General features: G+C 39.3%; 1 protein-coding gene across 3 annotated transcripts in view; it reads right to left on the bottom strand.

Moving 5' to 3' along the window:
- eprs1 (glutamyl-prolyl-tRNA synthetase 1) overlaps nucleotides 1–19,329 on the bottom strand; it is a 79,132-nt gene that overhangs the window by 26,360 nt on the left and 33,443 nt on the right. The window contains exons 10-18 of one of the 3 annotated variants that reach the window (XM_069931227.1): nucleotides 13,809–14,042; nucleotides 13,581–13,665; nucleotides 13,074–13,133; nucleotides 11,482–11,592; nucleotides 10,788–10,924; nucleotides 10,475–10,682; nucleotides 7,661–7,773; nucleotides 6,108–6,222; nucleotides 2,730–3,098 (exon numbers count right to left, since the gene is read on the bottom strand). In XM_069931227.1, coding sequence (XP_069787328.1) covers nucleotides 2,730–3,098; nucleotides 6,108–6,222; nucleotides 7,661–7,773; nucleotides 10,475–10,682; nucleotides 10,788–10,924; nucleotides 11,482–11,592; nucleotides 13,074–13,133; nucleotides 13,581–13,665; nucleotides 13,809–14,042 — 1,432 coding nt within the window. The remainder of the gene's footprint in view (nucleotides 1–2,729; nucleotides 3,099–6,107; nucleotides 6,223–7,660; nucleotides 7,774–10,474; nucleotides 10,683–10,787; nucleotides 10,925–11,481; nucleotides 11,593–13,073; nucleotides 13,134–13,580; nucleotides 13,666–13,808; nucleotides 14,043–19,329) is intronic. The other 2 variants (XM_069931228.1, XM_069931229.1) reach the window with 2 other exon arrangements.

Raw genomic sequence — 19,329 nt, 5'->3', positions numbered from 1 at the left:
TAATGAACTTACTATTTTTTTCTTATGTCCTGTCATGTATTGTGATTTACATGTTTTATGGATGATACAATTAGTTGAAAGATTAGTGGATGGTGTTGAAGGTTGTCGCAGGTTACAACAGGATATAGACAGGATACAGAGTTGGGCAGAAAAGTGGCAGATGGAATTCTATCCAGATACGTGCGAGGTGATACATTTTGGAAGGTCAAACGAAGGTTGAGTACACAATTAATGTTAGGATACTTAAAAGGTATGGAAGTGCAGGGGTCTTGAGGTCCAAATCCATAGATCTCTCAAGGTTGCCACACAGGTTGATAGGATAGATAAGATGGCCTATGGTATGCTAGCCTTCATTAGTCAAGGAATTGAGTTCAGGAGTCATGAGGTGATATTGTAGCTCTATAAATCTCTGTTGAGACCACATGTTCAGTTCTGATCACCTCATTATAGGAAGGATGTGGAAGCAATAGAGAGATTTAATAGGATGTGGCCTGGATTGGAAAACAAGTTTTATGAGGCAAGGTTAGCAGAGCTAGAACTTTTTTTATTTGGAGCAAAGGATGGGTGGTGACTTAATAAAGGACTGCAAGATTATGAGAGGCATAGATCAGGTAGACAGCCAGAATCTTTTTTTCCCAGGGCAGGAATAACAAACACCAGAGGACATTATACAAAATGAAGGGAGGAAAGTTTAAGAGAGACATTGGGGCAAGTTTTTTTTTTAAACTGTGACAGAGTATTTAGAGGTGGTTTGGGAGGAATTGCTAGTGTAGCTTGCACATACACACATTTGAAAAACACAGAATATTTGAAGGACTTTTACAGAACTTTGTTAATGCTAACTTCTGTGCACAGAACAAGAATTGCCTGCAACCAGTGAGATTGGATTGCGATCCAAAGAACTTTTCTAATCTTAAATATACATTACACACACCTGTGCTTAGTTTTAATGGGGGGTTTAAGTAGGTTAAGTAATAAATTAAAAGTTTAATTCTGTTTTCTTGTTCAATTATAATTAAAAACTACTTTTGTTTAAGTAACCTTATATTGTGGTGTATATTTATTGCTGCTGGTTTTTGGGGTCCTCTGGACTGCATAACACTACATAGAGGTGTGCATGCCTGGAATGCACTGCCGGGGTGGTGGTGGAGGCTGGAACAATAGGGTTATCTAAGAGATAGGAACATAGATGAAAGGAAAATAGAGGGTTGAGGTAGGGAGGATTTTGTTTATGTATATATAGGTCAGCACAACATCGTGGGCCAAAGGGCCTTTACTGTGGTATGTTGCAGCAGGTAAGACTTTCATTGCATCCATACATTGTACTTAAATATTTATTATTTCTCTTCCTTTCACAACTCCAACAGTGAAACAGTGCATATTAATCAAGAACAGACATAAGTATTAAGGGATACATTAGCCCCTTTTCCACTGGCATCCCAATTAATTGGCTGAGCAGTATCGTTTCCACTGGGCCACCCTTAACTGCTTTTCCACTGAACACAACTCATCCCCTGGGATCGGAGTGTTCTACCTTCAACTGGAAACTGTGACTTTCTGCTATCCCTTTTCCACTGGTTTTATCAGCACACCGGTGTCAGCAAATGCCAGGGATGTGAGATGGGATCGAGGTGGTTAATCCCTGGCGTGAAATGACGTCATTTGACACTGGTGTTCCTACAGCTTTCCTTTTTCACTGGATCCTGTCTCAGAAAATTCCCGGGATAGGGTGCCAGTGAAAAAGGCGTTATTAACATATTTGTTCTAAGTAACAAGAACTATGAAAAGAACACCCTAATCTCTAATTTTCAATAGTTTCACTTCTGACTTGTCCTGCATTAAAAATTTTAGAGCCGCCAATGAAAATCTTAATTGGACAGTAGATAACTAAACACCACTGCAGTGAGATGTGGTGAAAAGTGGCTCTCCTCCAAACTTTTTCTGTACAATTACCAAATTTTATTTTGGGAGTAGGAAAGAGTACTCATATCTGGATAAGTGCAGCTACAACAGTTTTTAAAAAATTCGACTCTCTTGGCATGTTACAAATTTTCTTGGTAAAATGTACATCAACCTGAAGTACTAGTTAAAATGTTTAATTATTCCAATATTTTAACATTTCAGGATGCTAGGTCAGTGCCAAATAAAACAAGCAGAAGTGTAGTTATATTAGGATAAATACTCACACATCCACATATGCTTGTAGCAATTAAAAGTTTTTCACGTTGTGAAACTATTTTAGCTCAAAATTTTAACAATTCTAAATTGTAGCAGAGATTCTCCACTTCCACCATTAATGTAAGGGTCAAATGCAGAATTGGTTTCATCTGAAAAATAAAATGCTGTTTTAAAAAAGTCAGCAGGTCAGGTAACCTCTGCAGAAAGAGAAACAGTCAAGGTTTCACTTTCCTATTTTTATCAAGGGCTTTGACCAGAAACCTGACTGTTCTTCTTTCTACAGGTACGACTGATCTGCTGAATCTTTCCAGCATTTTCTTTTCTCCCCCAGCTGTCTGCAATGTTTGATTTTGCAGTTGGTTTCATTTGCTGGATTTACATTTACCAATATTTTGGCAGAATTAACAAATGTTCACCCATTCCTAATTAAAAATATGGATTTCTTTCATCTGTGAAAAGCCAATCCTACATGCATGCATATTCTAATAAAAAAGACATCTTCAAAACTTTCAACAAAAAAAAAATATGTATATATATATATATATATATACCTTGGGTGCTTTTTCAGCTTTGAGTTTTCGAACTACTTCTCCTTGTTGAAACACCTGGTCATATAGAGTTTTGCTAATACTTGCATCTGTGGTCTTGGGTGCAGAGGAAGAACTATCAATTGATGCCGGTGGCTTTCCAGGCTTGTATTCAATACCACTTTTTTGCTTGTATTCAGCCTTCAAAGATAATAGTCCTTTAACTGCTAGATCCACCTCTTCTTTGGCTGCTTTCTTTGCTTTCAGTTCACGCACCACCTCACCTTGTTGAGCTACTTTGTTATAAAGTGCAGTAAGGTCCATTGCATCACTTGCTGAGGCAGGCGAAACATCAAGAGATGGCACATTTGTAGCTACACAATCAGTTTTAACCTAAAAGAAAAAATGTTTGTGATATCAGTCAAATCAAACTTTGACTTTAAATACTTTATAAATATGTAACATCTCTTATAGGAAACAGCAAGTGCTCAGACTGGTTTAAATTTAAAAGTTTTCTTCATCATTAACAGTGCTGCAAGTATTGGAATATCAATAGATAACAATCCAGTCACATACATCAGCTGAAAACAGAATGGCCCAGAACTTTCAGTTAGTGGTGAGCACTTCACAACAAAACTGATCCAACTTGTTAAACTCCCACCAGTCTCGCAGCTGTAAATTACTGATAAAACATGGTCTGAGGTAAATGACATCAAGTGGGTGGTGGTGGTGGTGGTGGAGTAGGGGATGGAAAAGCAGAACAAATCCCTCCACAAAACTGACAATATTCCCAGACAATGAGCTCACCAACACCAACTGTTTTGGTCAATTGTCAAAGTTTGAACACTTGATATTCTGAAACAGTCAAAAATATTTACTGAAAATTCATGTTGAAAAACTATATTTAAAAACTGGAACACTTAATAAACTGACAAGTTATTTGAACAAATTATCCATTATATTTTGTACTTCAGCTTTAATTTTCTATCCTTCACCAAAATCATAGATTGAAGCATCTCAACAAACTATTTTCATACATAAGCACAAAATTCCAAATTTGAAAGTGCCAAGAGGATGAATGCCACGATTTCTTGCAATTACCCATAAAACATATGCCAGTATACATAAGGTGCACTGACAACTTAGAAGACTAATTGAAAGAAAATAGAATACAAAACAGTAACAAAGCACTTTCCATAGTATGACTCTTCCATGCTTCTGACCACCTATGACAGGAGTTGTAAAGCACCCGTGGTATCTCAACAAAATTATCCAAATCCATAACCAGGATGTCAGCGTTTACACTCAGTCAATTCTAATAAGCAGACCACACAATTTGAAACCTGACACCGTCTGGGCTACCAACTCAGAAAAAAACATTACTAGGTGCACAGAGAGGGGAAAAAAAAATTCTCAATGTCTCCTTGAAAACATACATTCCCACTGACTCCTGGGAATGCTTGAAACGTGACGACTCAATGTGGCATAGAAATATTGAGAACTTCGTCCATTTGTAGAAAGCTCAGTGATGCCCAACAGAAATGGAGAGAAGGGCATATTCCTTAATCTACCCATCAAGCTCTTCCTGCCTAGGTAGAGTTTACAGATGCCACACTGGCCTCTTCAACTGCTTTAGAACCCACAGAATTGCAATGGAAACAAGTAATTTTTGACACCAAAGAAATGCTAAAGACTGGTTAATACTAATGTGGTTTTTTTTTTAAAATCTGCTGATGGAGAAACCTCAAAACATAGGACACAACAAACCTACATAAATACAAAGATCTCTATTATGGAATTCTTTCTAACTCTTACTTTCTGCAAAGCTTAGAGAAAATTTTAAATAAATTAGACTAAAGGTTCTTTTTTTCCAAATTCATTTAAGGGATGTAGGCTTCGTAGCCTGAGCCTTCAGAAAATGGTGATGAACTGCCTTCTTGAATCACTATGGTAGTCCTTCAAGTGCAGATATTCTACAATCCTGTCAGTAAGAAAGTTCCAGGATTTTGACTCTGCAGTACATTTCCAGGCCAGGATGGTATGAGACTTACATAGCAATTTCCAAGTGCTATTCCCATATTTTTGCTGCCTGTCCTTCTAGCTGGTAGAGGTCATAGGTTTGGACGATGCTGTCTAAGGAGTCTTGACGAGTTGCTGCAGTGAATACTGTAGCTGGCACAAACTGGTCAACAGTAAAGTGAATGGTTGCAGAATGGGTGCCCATTAACCAGGCTGCTACGGTGCCGAGCTTCTTAAGGGTTGTTGAAGTTGCACTTATCCAGGCAAGTGAAGAGTATACCATCACTTGTGTGACTTATGCCTTTTAGATAGTGGCAGGCTTTGCAAAATTAGGAGACTAAGTTACTCATTGCAGGTTTTCTAGCCTCTGACCTCCTCTTGTAGCCATATTGTGTATATGCGCGCTCCAGTGCAGTTTCTGGTCAACAGTTGCCCAACAATTATGACAGTGGGGATTCAGTGATGAGTGATGTTGAATGTCAGGGATTGACAGCTGGATTTGGTCTTGCTGGAAGTCAACATGGCTTGGCATTTTGTTGAGGCAAATGTCATTTTCTACTTGTCCAGATCTTGTTGCATTTGGATTGTGCACTCCTCAGATAATGAAGCAGTGGACAATGTTTGGCAAAATCCATGACCTTTATAGACATCCTTACTTCATACTTCAAAATTCAATGGGATGCTAAATGGTGAAGCAGCACTGTGCCGGTTGCTCCTTGGACACTTCTTCCCCTGAGAAATTCCTGTAGAGCGGTCCTGGGATGGAGATGATTGGATTACCATCTACCACAACCATCTGGCTTTGTACTGGAGTATATTTCTAAATTCCGGGCTGTTTTCTCCCAATTTCCATCAATTCTGATTAGCCATCAAAGGTTGCCTTGATGCCCAGGGTCGTTCACCTCTGGAATTCAGCTCTTTTGTCTACGTTTGGACCAAGGCTGAAAGCTGAGCAACTTGAGCTTCTGTGAGCAGGTTGCTGGTGAGCAAGTGCCACTTGATAACACTATCAATTATCTCTTCCATTACATTGCTGATGATCAAGAAGACCAATGGGTAATTGACAGGTTTGTATTTGTCCTCCTTTACATACTTGACCTATTCACCACATTGTTGGGTAGATACAAGTTCTGTAGATGGACTGGAATGGTTTGGGCAATGGGGGCAGCAAGTTCCAGACCTCTCTTCCTATTGCTGGAAAATTGCTAGGGCCTATAACCTTTGGCATTTCTTGTTGTCACATGGAATTAAGTTGGTTGAAGAATGGTATCAATAACTCAAGGGGTCACTGGAGGAGGTTATAATGTGGATAAGTGGTACATTTCCCCATTACAATTAGGATTAACAATTTAAGAGTCTACACATTTAAGTAGTTGTTCTTACCACTTTACTTGCATCAGTTTTGCTCTTCTCCTTGGAACCAGAGGTAGGCATTTCCTTGATGTGACCATCAGGGATGTAGATCAGAATACAAGGAGATTCTTTGCAACTGTATGGGCTAAATCACAACCAGGAAATCACATGCCTGTTATTGACCATATGATAAACAGACATTTTTAAAAAGTTTTTTAAGCTCTTTGAATATGCAAACCATGCAATATGGCAACAGATTCATTTCAATGAATAATCTGACATTTTAGAGACCTTTATTGATATAAATTAAAAATGATAGATAGAAAACAAAATATCCAATGAAACACACAAAATGCTGGAGGAACTCAGCAGCATCCATGGAAGGCAATAGTCAGTTTTTGGGCCAAAACCCCTCATCATAAGCAGCAAAAAACAGGAAAACATCCAAATAAAAGGGTGGTGTTTGCAAGGGGGGGGGATATGGGGAGTTTGGGTGGAGGAAAGCACAGGTCAGCAAGTAATAGATGAATACAGGTAGAAATAGGAAGAAATGGGAGGAGGGGAAGAAAAGCAAAAAGCGAGGTGATACAAAAGAGACAGAATAAGGCTGAAAGATACACTGATAGAAAGAAGAAAGGGAAGGGGTGGGAAACTGAAGGAAGGTATAGGTGACAGGCTATTAGAGGAATGGGGAAATAAAATGGAAAGGACTGGCACCAGAGAGACAGGGAAAGCAAGGAGATGTGCAGGATTTGATTGAGAAAACAAAGGGGGCTGCTAGAAATTGGAGAAATATATGGTGATGCAGTCTATTTGGAGACTACCAAGATGGAGTAGTCCAATTTGCATATGGTCTCAACCTGGTAGTACAGAAGGCTGTGGATACATATGTCTGAATGGAAAGTAGAATTAAAGTGGCTGGCCACTGGGAGATCTCAGACGTTGTGGTGGATGAAGCTCAAGGAAGCAATCCCCCAATCTGCATTTTGTCTCCCTGATGAAGAGACCACATTAAAAGCACAAGATACAGTAAATGACCCCTCCAAATTTTCAAAAGTATTGTCTCACTTGGAAGAATAGTTTGGGCCCTGAATGGTGGTGAGGAAGAAAGTGTAAGTTCAGGTGTGGGAGTTAGCGCAATCACAGGGATGTGCTGGGCATGGACAATTAGTGGGAAGAGACAAGTGAATCAAGGAACAAGCAATCCCTGCAAAAAGGGAGGGAGAGTTAGTGCAGTCACAGGGATGTGCTGGGCATGGACAATTAGTGGGAAGGGACAAGTGAATCAAGGAACAAGCAATCCCTGCAAAAATGGAGGGAGGGGAATATGTGTCTGGTGGTGAATACATTGCATAAGGATAGTGTGGAGGTAGAGGAATAGTAGGGGAATCCTATCCATATCATTTCAGGTGGGGGGGGGGTGTGGGAGAGGGAAAATGAGTGGGAAATGGAGGAGATAAAAGTGTGAAAGTGTGGGTTGCATTGATAGCAGTGGAAAGGGGGTGGGGGTAGGAAGAATCACATTTACTGAAGGAAGACCTCAAACTTCCCACCTAATAAATCAAATGATCAGAACTGCTTACCTAACTGATTCATATGGCTCGTCACAGATAAAAAACCCTCTTCTTTGCAGCTGAACAATATCTCCCTTTTTCAGGTCTCTCAGACAGGGGTCACCCAACATTAGTTCTTCTTTCTAAATGAAAGAATTTTCTCTTCAATGAATTAATTCAAACAATATCCAACTTTAACCTAAAATGCAATGCTCCAAAATATGAAGACACACACGGCCATAGATGCAATAAACAAACTGTCAGAGAAATTCAGTGAGTGGATCAAGCAGGATCTGTGAGGGTGAGGAATGTACTAAACTCGTGTGCATTACTCCTGTTCAAAATTAAGGTGCCCATCCATTCTCTGTGCTTGATGCCACCAAAAGTTACACCTCCAAGAAATTTGTACAATGGAACAATTGTACCAAAATAGATCACTTGAAATTCATTGACTAAAAAAAGCACAAATCAAAATTCAAGCATCTACGTGAACGAAGAAAATGAGTAACATTTCAGGGAAACTTTTGATTATCTCTTTCAGTTCTATTATTTTCATTGATTTTTATCTACTTCAAAATTTCACTACGATTAACACTGCATTTTGAATGCTGGTAAACAAAGTGAATAAAATAATTCAGGATTCATGACTATTCTTAGTTATTTTCCATTGTGCAAATGAACAAAATTGATTATTAGCTTGTAGCGGCACACTGCCGCAGCAATTGGGTTGGCGCTCCGGGCGCCGAGCGCAACCGGCAAACTGCACAGCGGCAATAACCCCAGCAAGCGAACCCACAGTCGTACGGCTAAGGCAGCATAGGGACCAGCATCCCCAACATGGCGCTGGTCCCCCGCTGCACAGCCAACAGCTAGGAGATAGTGTGCAGGGAAGAAGGCATTGTCATGCAAGAAGGGAGCCCCTGCACAGGAAACCCACTATTGTTATGTGTGTGGCAACATTAGTTGATAGGGCAAACAGTGGGACAGGCTTCAGCCACAATAAAACAAGAGAGCTAAACCTCACTCCACTCATGTGTTTTTCTTCGAGTAGCATGTGACTACAAGCTTTAAACTGCATTGATGCAAATAATTTTTGTAAATGTGAAACTCTTAAATAAAACAAAGTTTGTATCCTCCAAGTTTTAGAGTTCAGGTTGTATATCATAAAAACAGGCCCTTAAGCTAACTGGATCAATGCCAACCACTTCTATCCATACTATTCCCACTTATCTGTATTAATTCTATATCCTTGTACGTCCTGCTCAGCATGTAACTGTCCACATATTGTAAATGTTGTTACTGTTTCAGCAAGAAATATGCCCCTCAGATCCCCGCTAAACCTCCTCTCGCTCATCTTAAACCCATGCCCAGTAGTGACACCCCTCATGGGAACCAGACTGAGCATCGACCATATTTGTGCATCTCAATTATATACACCTCTATTAGCTCCTCTCTCAGCTCCCTTTGCTCCAAAGTAAACAAACCCAGTCTCTCCTCATGACACAAGCCCTCCAATCCAAATTAAAGTCCTTGTGCATCTTTTCTGCACCCTCTCCAACTTAATTACATCTTTTTCAGTTGTCTGGCATCCAGAACCAAACACAATACTCCATGTGCAGCCAAACCAATTCTTCTCAGGGATAGTCAGCATTGCTTTGTGAGTGGCAGTACTTGCTTATGAACTCAATTGAGTTTTTTGAGGAACTGACAAAAAAAAAATCAATGAAGGTAGGCAGTAAATGTGGTGAATATGGATTTTAGAAAGGCTTTTGACAAGGTCCCCCATGCTAGACTCATTCAGAAAGACACGAGGCATGGGACCTATGGAATCTTGATTGTGTGGATTCAGAATTGACTTGCCTGCAGAAAGTAAATGAAACATATTCTATTTTGTGGTCAGCAACAAATAAAGTGGAAGGATGGGTCAGTAACAGAGCAAATGACAAAGGTTAATTATAGAAAGAATACAGAGTTAGAGAAGTGGCAGATGAAGTTCAATACTGTTAAGTGCAAAATGATGCATTTTGGAAGGTCAAACTTGAAGGCAGTGTATGCAGGTAATGGCAGGATTCTTAAAGTGTGGAGGTACAGAGGGACCTTGGGGTCCAAATCCATAGAACTCTCAAGGTTGCTGTGCAGGTTGGTAGGGTAGTTAAGAAGGCTTGTGGTATGCTGGCCTTCATTATTCGGCAGATTGAGTTGAAGAACAATGATAATGATGCAACTCTATAAATCTCTGGTTGGACTATACTTGGAATATTGTGTTCAGTTCTGGTCACCTCATTTCAGGAACAATGTGAAGCCATAGAGAGGGTGCAGAGGAGATTTACCAGGATGATACCTGGATTGAAGAGTCTGTTTTAAGAGGAAAAGTTAAGAGCTACAGCTTTTCCCTTTAAAATAAAGAATGATGAGAGGCCACCTAATGGAGGTCTACAAGATCTGAGAGGCATTAATAGGGTAGATAGCCAGCATCAATTTTCCCAGAGCAATATATGCCAGAGGACATCTGTACAAGGTGAGGGAGGAAAATTTTGGGGAGACATTAGGGTTAAGTTTTTTTTTTAAATATGCACAGAGTAGTGGGTGCATGGAATGCATTGCCATGGATGGTAGTGGAAGTTGATACAATAATGACATTTAAAAGACATGGACAGGTACATGGTCGCAAAAAAGAGGTTCTGGTGTGAGGCAGGGAAGGTTTATTAGATTGTTGAATAGGTTTATATGGGTCAGCATAACAAAAGGCCTATACTGTGATGTAATGTTTTATTTTAATCCATTAAATTTACTGAAGTTCCAAATAGAAACAAACAATAATTCTCATGGACTACAAATGATTACCTTGCTGTTTTGGTTAACATATTCTTTAAAATCTTCATCCTTGCCAATGACAGGTTTATTTATTAGATGCTCATAGTAGACACATACTGTAGGAATCAATGGAGCTTGAGGAGTTTCAGTTAACCATGTAACCTTTGTTGTTTTCTTATAATCTTTGTTTTCAAGATTCAACTTTGCTTCAAGTGATACAATTTTTCCTCTGGAATCTCTAAAATAAAAAACATTATAAAAATATTAATTGTATAAATAACCAATAGAAAGAAAGTCATGTTCTTCAGAATAAAACAGCAACCTTGATACTTTTGCTTCTAACCTGTTAATTTTAGTCATGTTAATGTTACCCCAATTGATGAAAGTAACCATTTCTCCCTCTGAGAATGTTTCTGCATCTGCTCCCTCAATTAGTACCTTGGTTCCATACCATACTGGCTTCAGTCCTACATCAAGATTCTGCAAAAGAAAAAAAAGAGCAGGGATCAAGACAATCCAGTAGGTTAATGGCACGATAACTAAACCGGATTATGACTTGTAGCTTGACTGAGTCTTCAGAATTTAATTTACTTCACTTTTCTAGCTATTAAAAGACCTCTGGATGGAAGGGAAATTCAATCCTTCAGACTCCGTGTCCCTGTTTTCAGGGACTGCTCACATAATTGTGTATCCTCCATGTCCTGTTTTTCAGGGTCTACTAACAAGTGCAAATATTTAATGCTCCCTGTTTCCTGGACTATTTTTTAGATCCAACCACCAGCTAGTTCATACTGTACTTTACCCATGGACCCAGTCCAGAGTATATATTATGAAGGGTTAAAATCTATTTAAAAAATTCAGCCAGGAACTTTCATCAGAATACCTTTGGAGGCCTTGCTATCACTCAAGATACAGCACTGGATCCCACAACTCTATGGATGAGCAAGATACCACTGACAACATCAGAACCAGGTTAAAGATGTAGGGGACTACGTAAGTTTTCAATCGATCATTGTCTAATTTTTAAATCCCATTACCTTGGGGTGCTTGGCCACATCCTTCATTTCTTCCATGGCCTCTGGTATACTCACAGGCACTACCTCATTCTGCAACAATGCTGTGTAACGAGGTGCTACTGGATCGATAACCTGAAAAACCGGTGGACTCATTTTATCTGCACAATTCAAAATAATGCTGCCTTCCATTGCATGCAACTCGCAAAACAAAGGTACATTTAATTGTTTAGCTTGATGCATTCAACTGACAACTGGAACACTGGTGAAAAGGAATTATTTGAAAAGTGAGAGATAGCTTAAGAGTCCCTTTGTGCTTGTATACATAAAATGTTATTTTCTACTTGCTGTGCTTATGGTTTTTGTTTACTGCTCAATTAAGAATAAAAATTAGCCTTGACATCATCTTGATTTTCAGTTAAGTGCAACAACATAAGCAATTATCTATGCCAGCTAAATGAACATTAAAGCCATTCCGTTAAAATAGAATTGAAGAGAAAAATAAATATAAAAGACTATTGGAATACTAAAATGGAAGCAAATGGATACATTAGATAAAATAAAAGTCCAACAAATCAAATTCCAATGGTTTAGCTTAAGAGTTTGGTCAAGCTAACCAAAGTCCTTGAATGGTATTTCTGCACTTACTATCTATTCTGGTAGCAATTTAATGAAAGGCTTGTGAGCTCCACTATATCTCTTTCAATTAGAACATGACAAGATCAGGAGGATATATTAGACATAATCTGGTGCCACATTTGAGATATCTCATGTTTATTTTTAAGGTCCAGGGTCTTTACAGTACATGGTATTAAGATCAAAAAACAAGGCATGTTTCCAACAGCATTTTTTTTAAAGTTACCTAATTTTTCTGCACTTTTGTTAATTGAATTACAAATGCTTGCATTGTTAGCCAAGCATTATAAACAGGCAACAATTTACCAGTTTTGTGATGGAGAAATAGAAAATATCAGACAGTATTAACACAAGAACACTAGATTCCTTGTAAATTATATGCTCAATATATAACAAAAAGCAACTACTGTCATTTTTGTTATACAAGCTCAGGATAGTTGTGAACAATTTTGCTATCAAAATGTGCAGGAACCCATACCAGCTAAACCACAATGACACAAGTTCACAAAGTGGTCAATTTTACACACATTTTGAACTTTAAAGCACTCTTGCCATGCTTCTCAAGCTGCGTACTATACCTCACACTAATCAGAACAGAAAATAAGTAATACCTTGTTACAGTTAGCTTGCAGCTTGAAAGCAGAAAATGCAATGCAGATTGTGTTTAATTTATAATAAATTGGCACATTTTGGGTTACATAATATTGAAAATATTTTTCTTTTCATACTTTTAGTCCAACACAAAGATAAACAATTTGCACCAAAATTAGATTTTGGTACTTTTTTTTTTAAAGAAGCACAGAGAAGAAGCCGTCACTGTAATCATTTACAAGAACATTCCATTTTCTTCACAAAAGCTGTTATTTTTACATACCCAATTCACACATGAAAAAGAACAGAATTTCCAACAAAAGTGTAATCAATAACATATTACCCAGCAAGGTGCAGAGAAGCTTTGAACAAATCATACATTTATTTACCTTTTTGTTAAAAGCCCAGAGTTTGTCCCACTCCATATTTACAACAGATCTGGAGCCACCCTGCATCAGAAAGTTTATTCTCAGTTTAGATGCTTTTATATGAAACAACAATAGAAGTTTTCACCCCAAATCATTCAAAGCAGAGCAAATACTTTATTCCAAGCTGTCCATCAAGAGTCCTTTAAATAAATACTTTCTATTATGTTCTTCTGATCAAGTTTATCTACAAGTAAATTCAGATAAGTATTTATTTCAACAAATGTTGACAAACATCTTTAATCTCCAACTTCACTGCATCGACGTCACTCCCATTCACATGAAGGATACTGTATACTTACTCATTTCACTTGTATGCAATACCTTCCATTTCCACTTACTGATCTAATTAACCACTGATGTTCTTAATACTATATGATTCAGTTTAAATTCTGACTAACACAATCACTGATACCAACTGACCACTTGTTCCAACCATGTTGGAAAGGATCCAACTAACATTCAACTTACTTGAGCAGCAATAAACTGCTTCAATCCCTCAACCGTCATTCCTCTCCGTAGGACTCCACGCACTGTTGGAAAGCGAGGATCATCCCTAAAAATATGAAAAGTAGATGAAAGGCAGTGTTTCTAAGAACCCATTATAATGAGAAAAATCTTGGTACATTTTGATTTATCCAATCAGAAATACTTGATAAAGTTCAAAATTAGTCAAGCTTAATCTTAGCATTACTATACCATCCATCCACTAATCCCTCGTTGACAAACCATGCAAGCTTCCTCTTTGATAGTACAGTGTTATTTAAGTTAAGGCGGCTGTACTCCCAAATGTATGGCTTTCGAATTTCCAGAGCATCTATTATCCAGTAATATTGTTCATCCCGATCATGATATTCAGTTGTCCTCAATGCATGCGTGACATCTTCAATGCTGTCCACTATTGGGCACGCAAAGTCATACGTCGGGTAAATTCTGCAAGTGGGGAGAAATGGAAATTTAAGCGTGACAATATTTCAATATACCTCCCAATTAAGTCACTGTTTCAGCATTTTTCAAGAATAAAAATCATCTTTAAAACTACTTTATTTCAAGCTGTCCTTCAAGAGTCCTTTAAATAAATACTTCCTATTATGTTCTTCTGATCAAGTTTATCTACAAGTAGATTCATGTTGACAAACATCTTTAATCCCCAACTTCAATGCATCAACGTCACTCCCATTCACATGAAGGATACTGTATACTTACTCATTTCACTTGTATGCAATACCTTCCATTTCCACTTACTGATCTAATTAACCACTGATGTTCTTAATACTATATGATTCAGTTTAAATTCTGACTAACACAATCACTGATACCAACTGACCACTTTTGGAGTACTGTGTGCAAAGAATGGACATGAAGGCTTTCAAGAGGTTGCAGAAGCAGTTCTCCTGAAAGTGCCTAGATTTGAGTGATTTAATTACAAGGAGACCTTGGATTGTTTTCTCTAAAAGTGGATATAATAGCAACATTAAAGAGGATTTAGAATGAAATGAATAGGCACAGGGTAGCAGGATACAGACAGATGGGATTAGTTAGATTATACTTTCTTTTCTTTGGCTTGGCTTCGCGGACGAAGATTTATGGAGGGGGTAAAAGTCCACGTCAGCTGCAGGCTCGTTTGTGGCTGACAAGTCCGATGTGGGACAGGCAGACACGGTTGCAGCGGCTGCAGGGGAAAATTGGTTGGTTGGGGTTGGGTGTTAGGTTTTTCCTCCTTTGCCTTTTGTCAGTGAGGTGGGCTCTGCGGTCTTCTTCAAAGGAGGTTGCTGCCCGCCAAACTGTGAGGCGCCAAGATGCACGGTTTGAGGCGAGATCAGCCCACTGGCGGTGGTCAATGTGGCAGGCACCAAGAGATTTCTTTAGGCAGTCCTTGTACCTTTTCTTTGGTGCACCTCTGTCACGGTGGCCAGTGGAGAGCTCGCCATATAACACGATCTTGGGAAGGCAATGGTCCTCCATTCTGGAGACGTGACCCATCCAGCGCAGCTGGATCTTCAGCAGCGTGGACTCGATGCTGTCGACCTCTGCCATCTCGAGTACTTCGACGTTAGGGATGAAAGCGCTCCAATGGATGTTGAGGATGGAGCGGAGACAACGCTGGTGGAAGCGTTCTAGGAGCCGTAGGTGATGCCGGTAGAGGACCCATGATTCGGAGCCGAACAGGAGTGTGGGTATGACAACGGTTCTGTATACGCTTATCTTTGTGAGGTTTTTCAGTTGGTTGTTTTTCCAGACTCTTTTGTGTAGTCTTCCAAAGGCGCTATTTGCCTTGGCGAGTCTGTTGTCTATCTCATTGTCGATCCTTGCATCTGATGAAATGGTGCAGCCGAGATAGGTAAACTGGTTGACCGTTTTGAGTTTTGTGTGCCCGATGGAGATGTGGGGGGGCTGGTAGTCATGGTGGGGAGCTGGCTGATGGAGGACCTCCGTTTTCTTCAGGCCGACTTCCAGGCCAAACATTTTGGCAGTTTCCGCAAAACAGGACGTCAAGCGCTGAAGAGCTGGCTCTGAATGGGCAACTAAAGCGGCATCGTCTGCAAAGAGTAGTTCACGGACAAGTTTTTCTTGTGTCTTGGTGTGAGCTTGCAGGCGCCTCAGATTGAAGAGACTGCCATCCGTGCGGTACCGGATGTAAACAGCGTCTTCATTGTTGAGGTCTTTCATGGCTTGGTTCAGCATCATGCTGAAGAAGATTGAAAAGAGGGTTGGTGCGAGAACGCAGCCTTGCTTCATGCCATTGTTAATGGAGAAGGGTTCAGAGAGCTCATTGCTGTATCTGACCCGACCTTGTTGGTTTTCGTGCAGTTGGATAATCATGTTGAGGAACTTTGGGGGGCATCTGATGCGCTCTAGTATTTCATAGTAAATCATTAATATATATCGTAAATAACTGGGGTCCCAGCACTGAGCCTTGTGGTACCCCACTAGTAACTGACTGCCATTCTGAAAAGTACCCGTTTATTCCTACTCTTTGCTTCCTATCTGTCAACCAATTCTCTATCCAACTCAATACCATATCTCCTATATTGTGTGCCTTAAGTTTATCTAGTAATCTCCTGTGTGGGACCTTATCAAAAGCCTTCTGAAAATCCAGGTAAACCACATCTACTGGTTCTCCCCTATCCACTCTACTAGTTACATCCTCAAAAAATTCAGTAAGATTAGTCAGACACGATTTTCCCTTCATAAAACCATGCTGCTCTGACCAATGAATTCACCACTTTCCAGATGTGCCGCCATCACATCTTTAATAACTGACTCTAACATTTTCCCCACTACCGATGTCAAGCTAACCGGTCTATAATTCCCTGATTTCTCTTTCCCTCCCTTTTTAAAAAGTGGAGTTACATTAGCCACCCTCCAGTCCTCAGGAACTACTCCAGAATCTAAAGAGTTTTGAAAAATTATCAACAATGCATCCACTATTTCATGGGCTACTTCCTTTAGCACTCTGGGATGCAGACCACCTGGCCCTGGGGACTTGTCTGCCTTTAATTCCTTCCATTTATCCAACACAACCTCATAACTTGCACTTAATTTCTCCAGTCCTTCCATCACATTAGCCCCATTATTAGTCCCCTATTATTTCTTGAAGATTATTCATATTTTCCCTAGTGAAGACCGAACTAAAGTAGTCATTTAATTGGTCTGCCATGTCCTTGTTCCCCATGACCAATTCACCTGTTTCTGACTCCAAGGGACCCACATTTGTCTTTACTAGTCTCTTTCTTTTTATATATCTATAAAAACTTTTGCAGTCATTTTTTATGTTCCCTGCCAACTTTCTCTCATAATCTCTTTTGCCTTTCCTGATTAATCCTTTTGTCTTCCTCTGTAGAACTCTGAATTTCTCCCAATCCTCTGGTATTCTGTCTTTCCTGGCTAGTCTATATGCTTCCTCTTTACACTTGATACTCTCCCTGATTTCCCTTGTTATCCAAGGATGTACTACCCTCATTGAATTATTATTTTTCCAAACTGGGATGAACAAATGCTGTATTTCATCCAGGTGATCCTTAAATGCTTGCCATTGCCTTTCTACAGTTAATCCTTTAAGTAACATTTGCCAATATAACTTAATCAATTCACATCTCATACCCTCAAAGTCACCCTTCTTTAAGTTCAGAACCTGAGTTACAGAATTAACCCTGTCACTTTCCATCCTAATGTAAAATTCCACCATATTGTGGTCACTCTTGCCCAAAGGGCTTCGCACAACAAGATTGTTAACTCATTACTCAGAACCCAGTCTAGAATGGCCTGTTCCCTCGTTGGTTCTTCAAGATACTGGGTTAGAAAATTATCCCGTATACCTTCTAAGAAATCATTCTCATCAGTACCTTTACCAATATGATTCATCCAGTCTATATGGAGATTAAAGTCACCCATTATAACTGCCTTGCCTTTGTTGCATGCATTTCCAATTTCCTGTATAATGCCATCCCCAACCTCACTACTACTGTTAGGTGGTCTATATACAACTCCCACTGATGTGTTCTGCCCCCTTGCATTTTGCAGCTCTACCCATATTGATTCCACATCATTCAAGCTAACATCCTTCCTTTCTATTGCTTTTAACTCCTCTCTAACCAACAATGCTACCCTACCTCCTTTTCCTTTCTGTCCGTCCCTCCTGAATATTGAAAATCCATGAATGTTAAGCTCCCAGCCTTGGTCCCCTTGAAGCCATGTCTCTGTGATCCCAACTATATCATAGTCATTTACAGCTATCTGCACATTCAAATCATCCACCTATATACGAATACTCCTTGCATTAAGACACAAGGCCTTCAAGCTTGTTTTTACCAGAGCCTTAACCCTATCACCATTATGCTGTAAAGTGGCCCTTTTACATTTTTGCCCTGAGGTTACCTGCCTGCCTCTTTTGCTTTTCACCCTCCTGATGGGATCAGGAGTAGAGAGACGGAGGGGTTTAGCATGAGGGAAGAAGTCGTAGATAGGAGGGTGAAAAGAAACACAGGTCAAAGCAGTATAATGAAAATCAATAGCTACATTTATAAATTCTGTCACAGTTGCCTGACAGTATAAAGGATAATGTGCAGGTGCATTCTTTCATCAGGAAGATATCATTCTAGTCAATCAGAGACAAACACATATCCCAAAATGTAGGGCTGGAATTATTGCAGCAAAATAGTTGGTTAATTTTAAAAAAAAATTCCTAGTACAGTGGAAGTTGGAGAAATAAATTGCACAATGTCTTCCAGAGGGGAACTGAGAGAAAAAAAAACAAGCATAGAGTGACCTTTTAATCTTGTATTGCTATTCAGCAAGATTATCTCAGATCTAAATCAGCTTCAACTTATTTTTTAGTCTGTTTCACACAATTCTCACAACCCTATCATTCATCAACATCTCAACTTTGAATAGATTCAATACCCTCAACTTGCTTGTCAAGGAGAGAAACAAATTTCTCCCGATTTCAAATCTCGCATTTTGAAACTACACCTGGTTTAAAGTACCCAATTAAGAGAAATATCCTTTCAGTAGCACCCTGTAAATCCCAAGAACCAACTCTCAAACCTTGATTGAACTGCCTCTAATACGTTTATTTGTTCTCCTTAAATAAGGAGGCTGAACCTTACTCAAAGCACCAGGTATGGTCAACCAACACCAGACAAAGCTACAAGACTGCTCTACTTATATAGTCCATCCATCTTCTCTTGCAAATAAGACCAAAATTCCATTTGCTTTGTTGGTAATATAGAAAGTAAATAAATTCATGTGCAAGGATACCAAGATCGATCAGTATAGCAGAATTCTGAAGTGATTCTTTATTTAAGTAATGTTTTTCTTCTCTTCTTTCTACCAAAGTGTGTTTCTCAAATATTCCAAATTTATTTCAACCACCTACCTGTATAATCCCTCTGCAGACTTGGAATCCTCCTCATAATTTACTCTCCACTATCTCTTTGTTCCACCTCTAACTTCAGCATGAAAACACAAGATTGCCAAGATTGGGAAGAGAGGTACATCAGCTAACAAATCGATTAATCAGCTACTTCAATGACTGCATTCCAGGCTCTGCAAATGAACTGAAGTCATGAGAGCAAAAGGAGGAGAATCCATATCTTAGTGGTGACTGGGATTGATAGCAGTGCAAGAATACTGTTAATTGTACTTCACAAGTATATTCACCGAACAAAGCCCAGCATATATTGCCCATGAAACATTGGCAGTGTGTTATCTGTTGCAA

This window comes from Narcine bancroftii, chromosome 4 (genome assembly GCF_036971445.1).
Source record: "Narcine bancroftii isolate sNarBan1 chromosome 4, sNarBan1.hap1, whole genome shotgun sequence".
NCBI lineage: Eukaryota > Metazoa > Chordata > Chondrichthyes > Torpediniformes > Narcinidae > Narcine > Narcine bancroftii.
The sequence above is the reverse complement of the archived record's forward strand: the minus strand, read 5'-3'. Positions and strand labels throughout refer to the sequence as shown.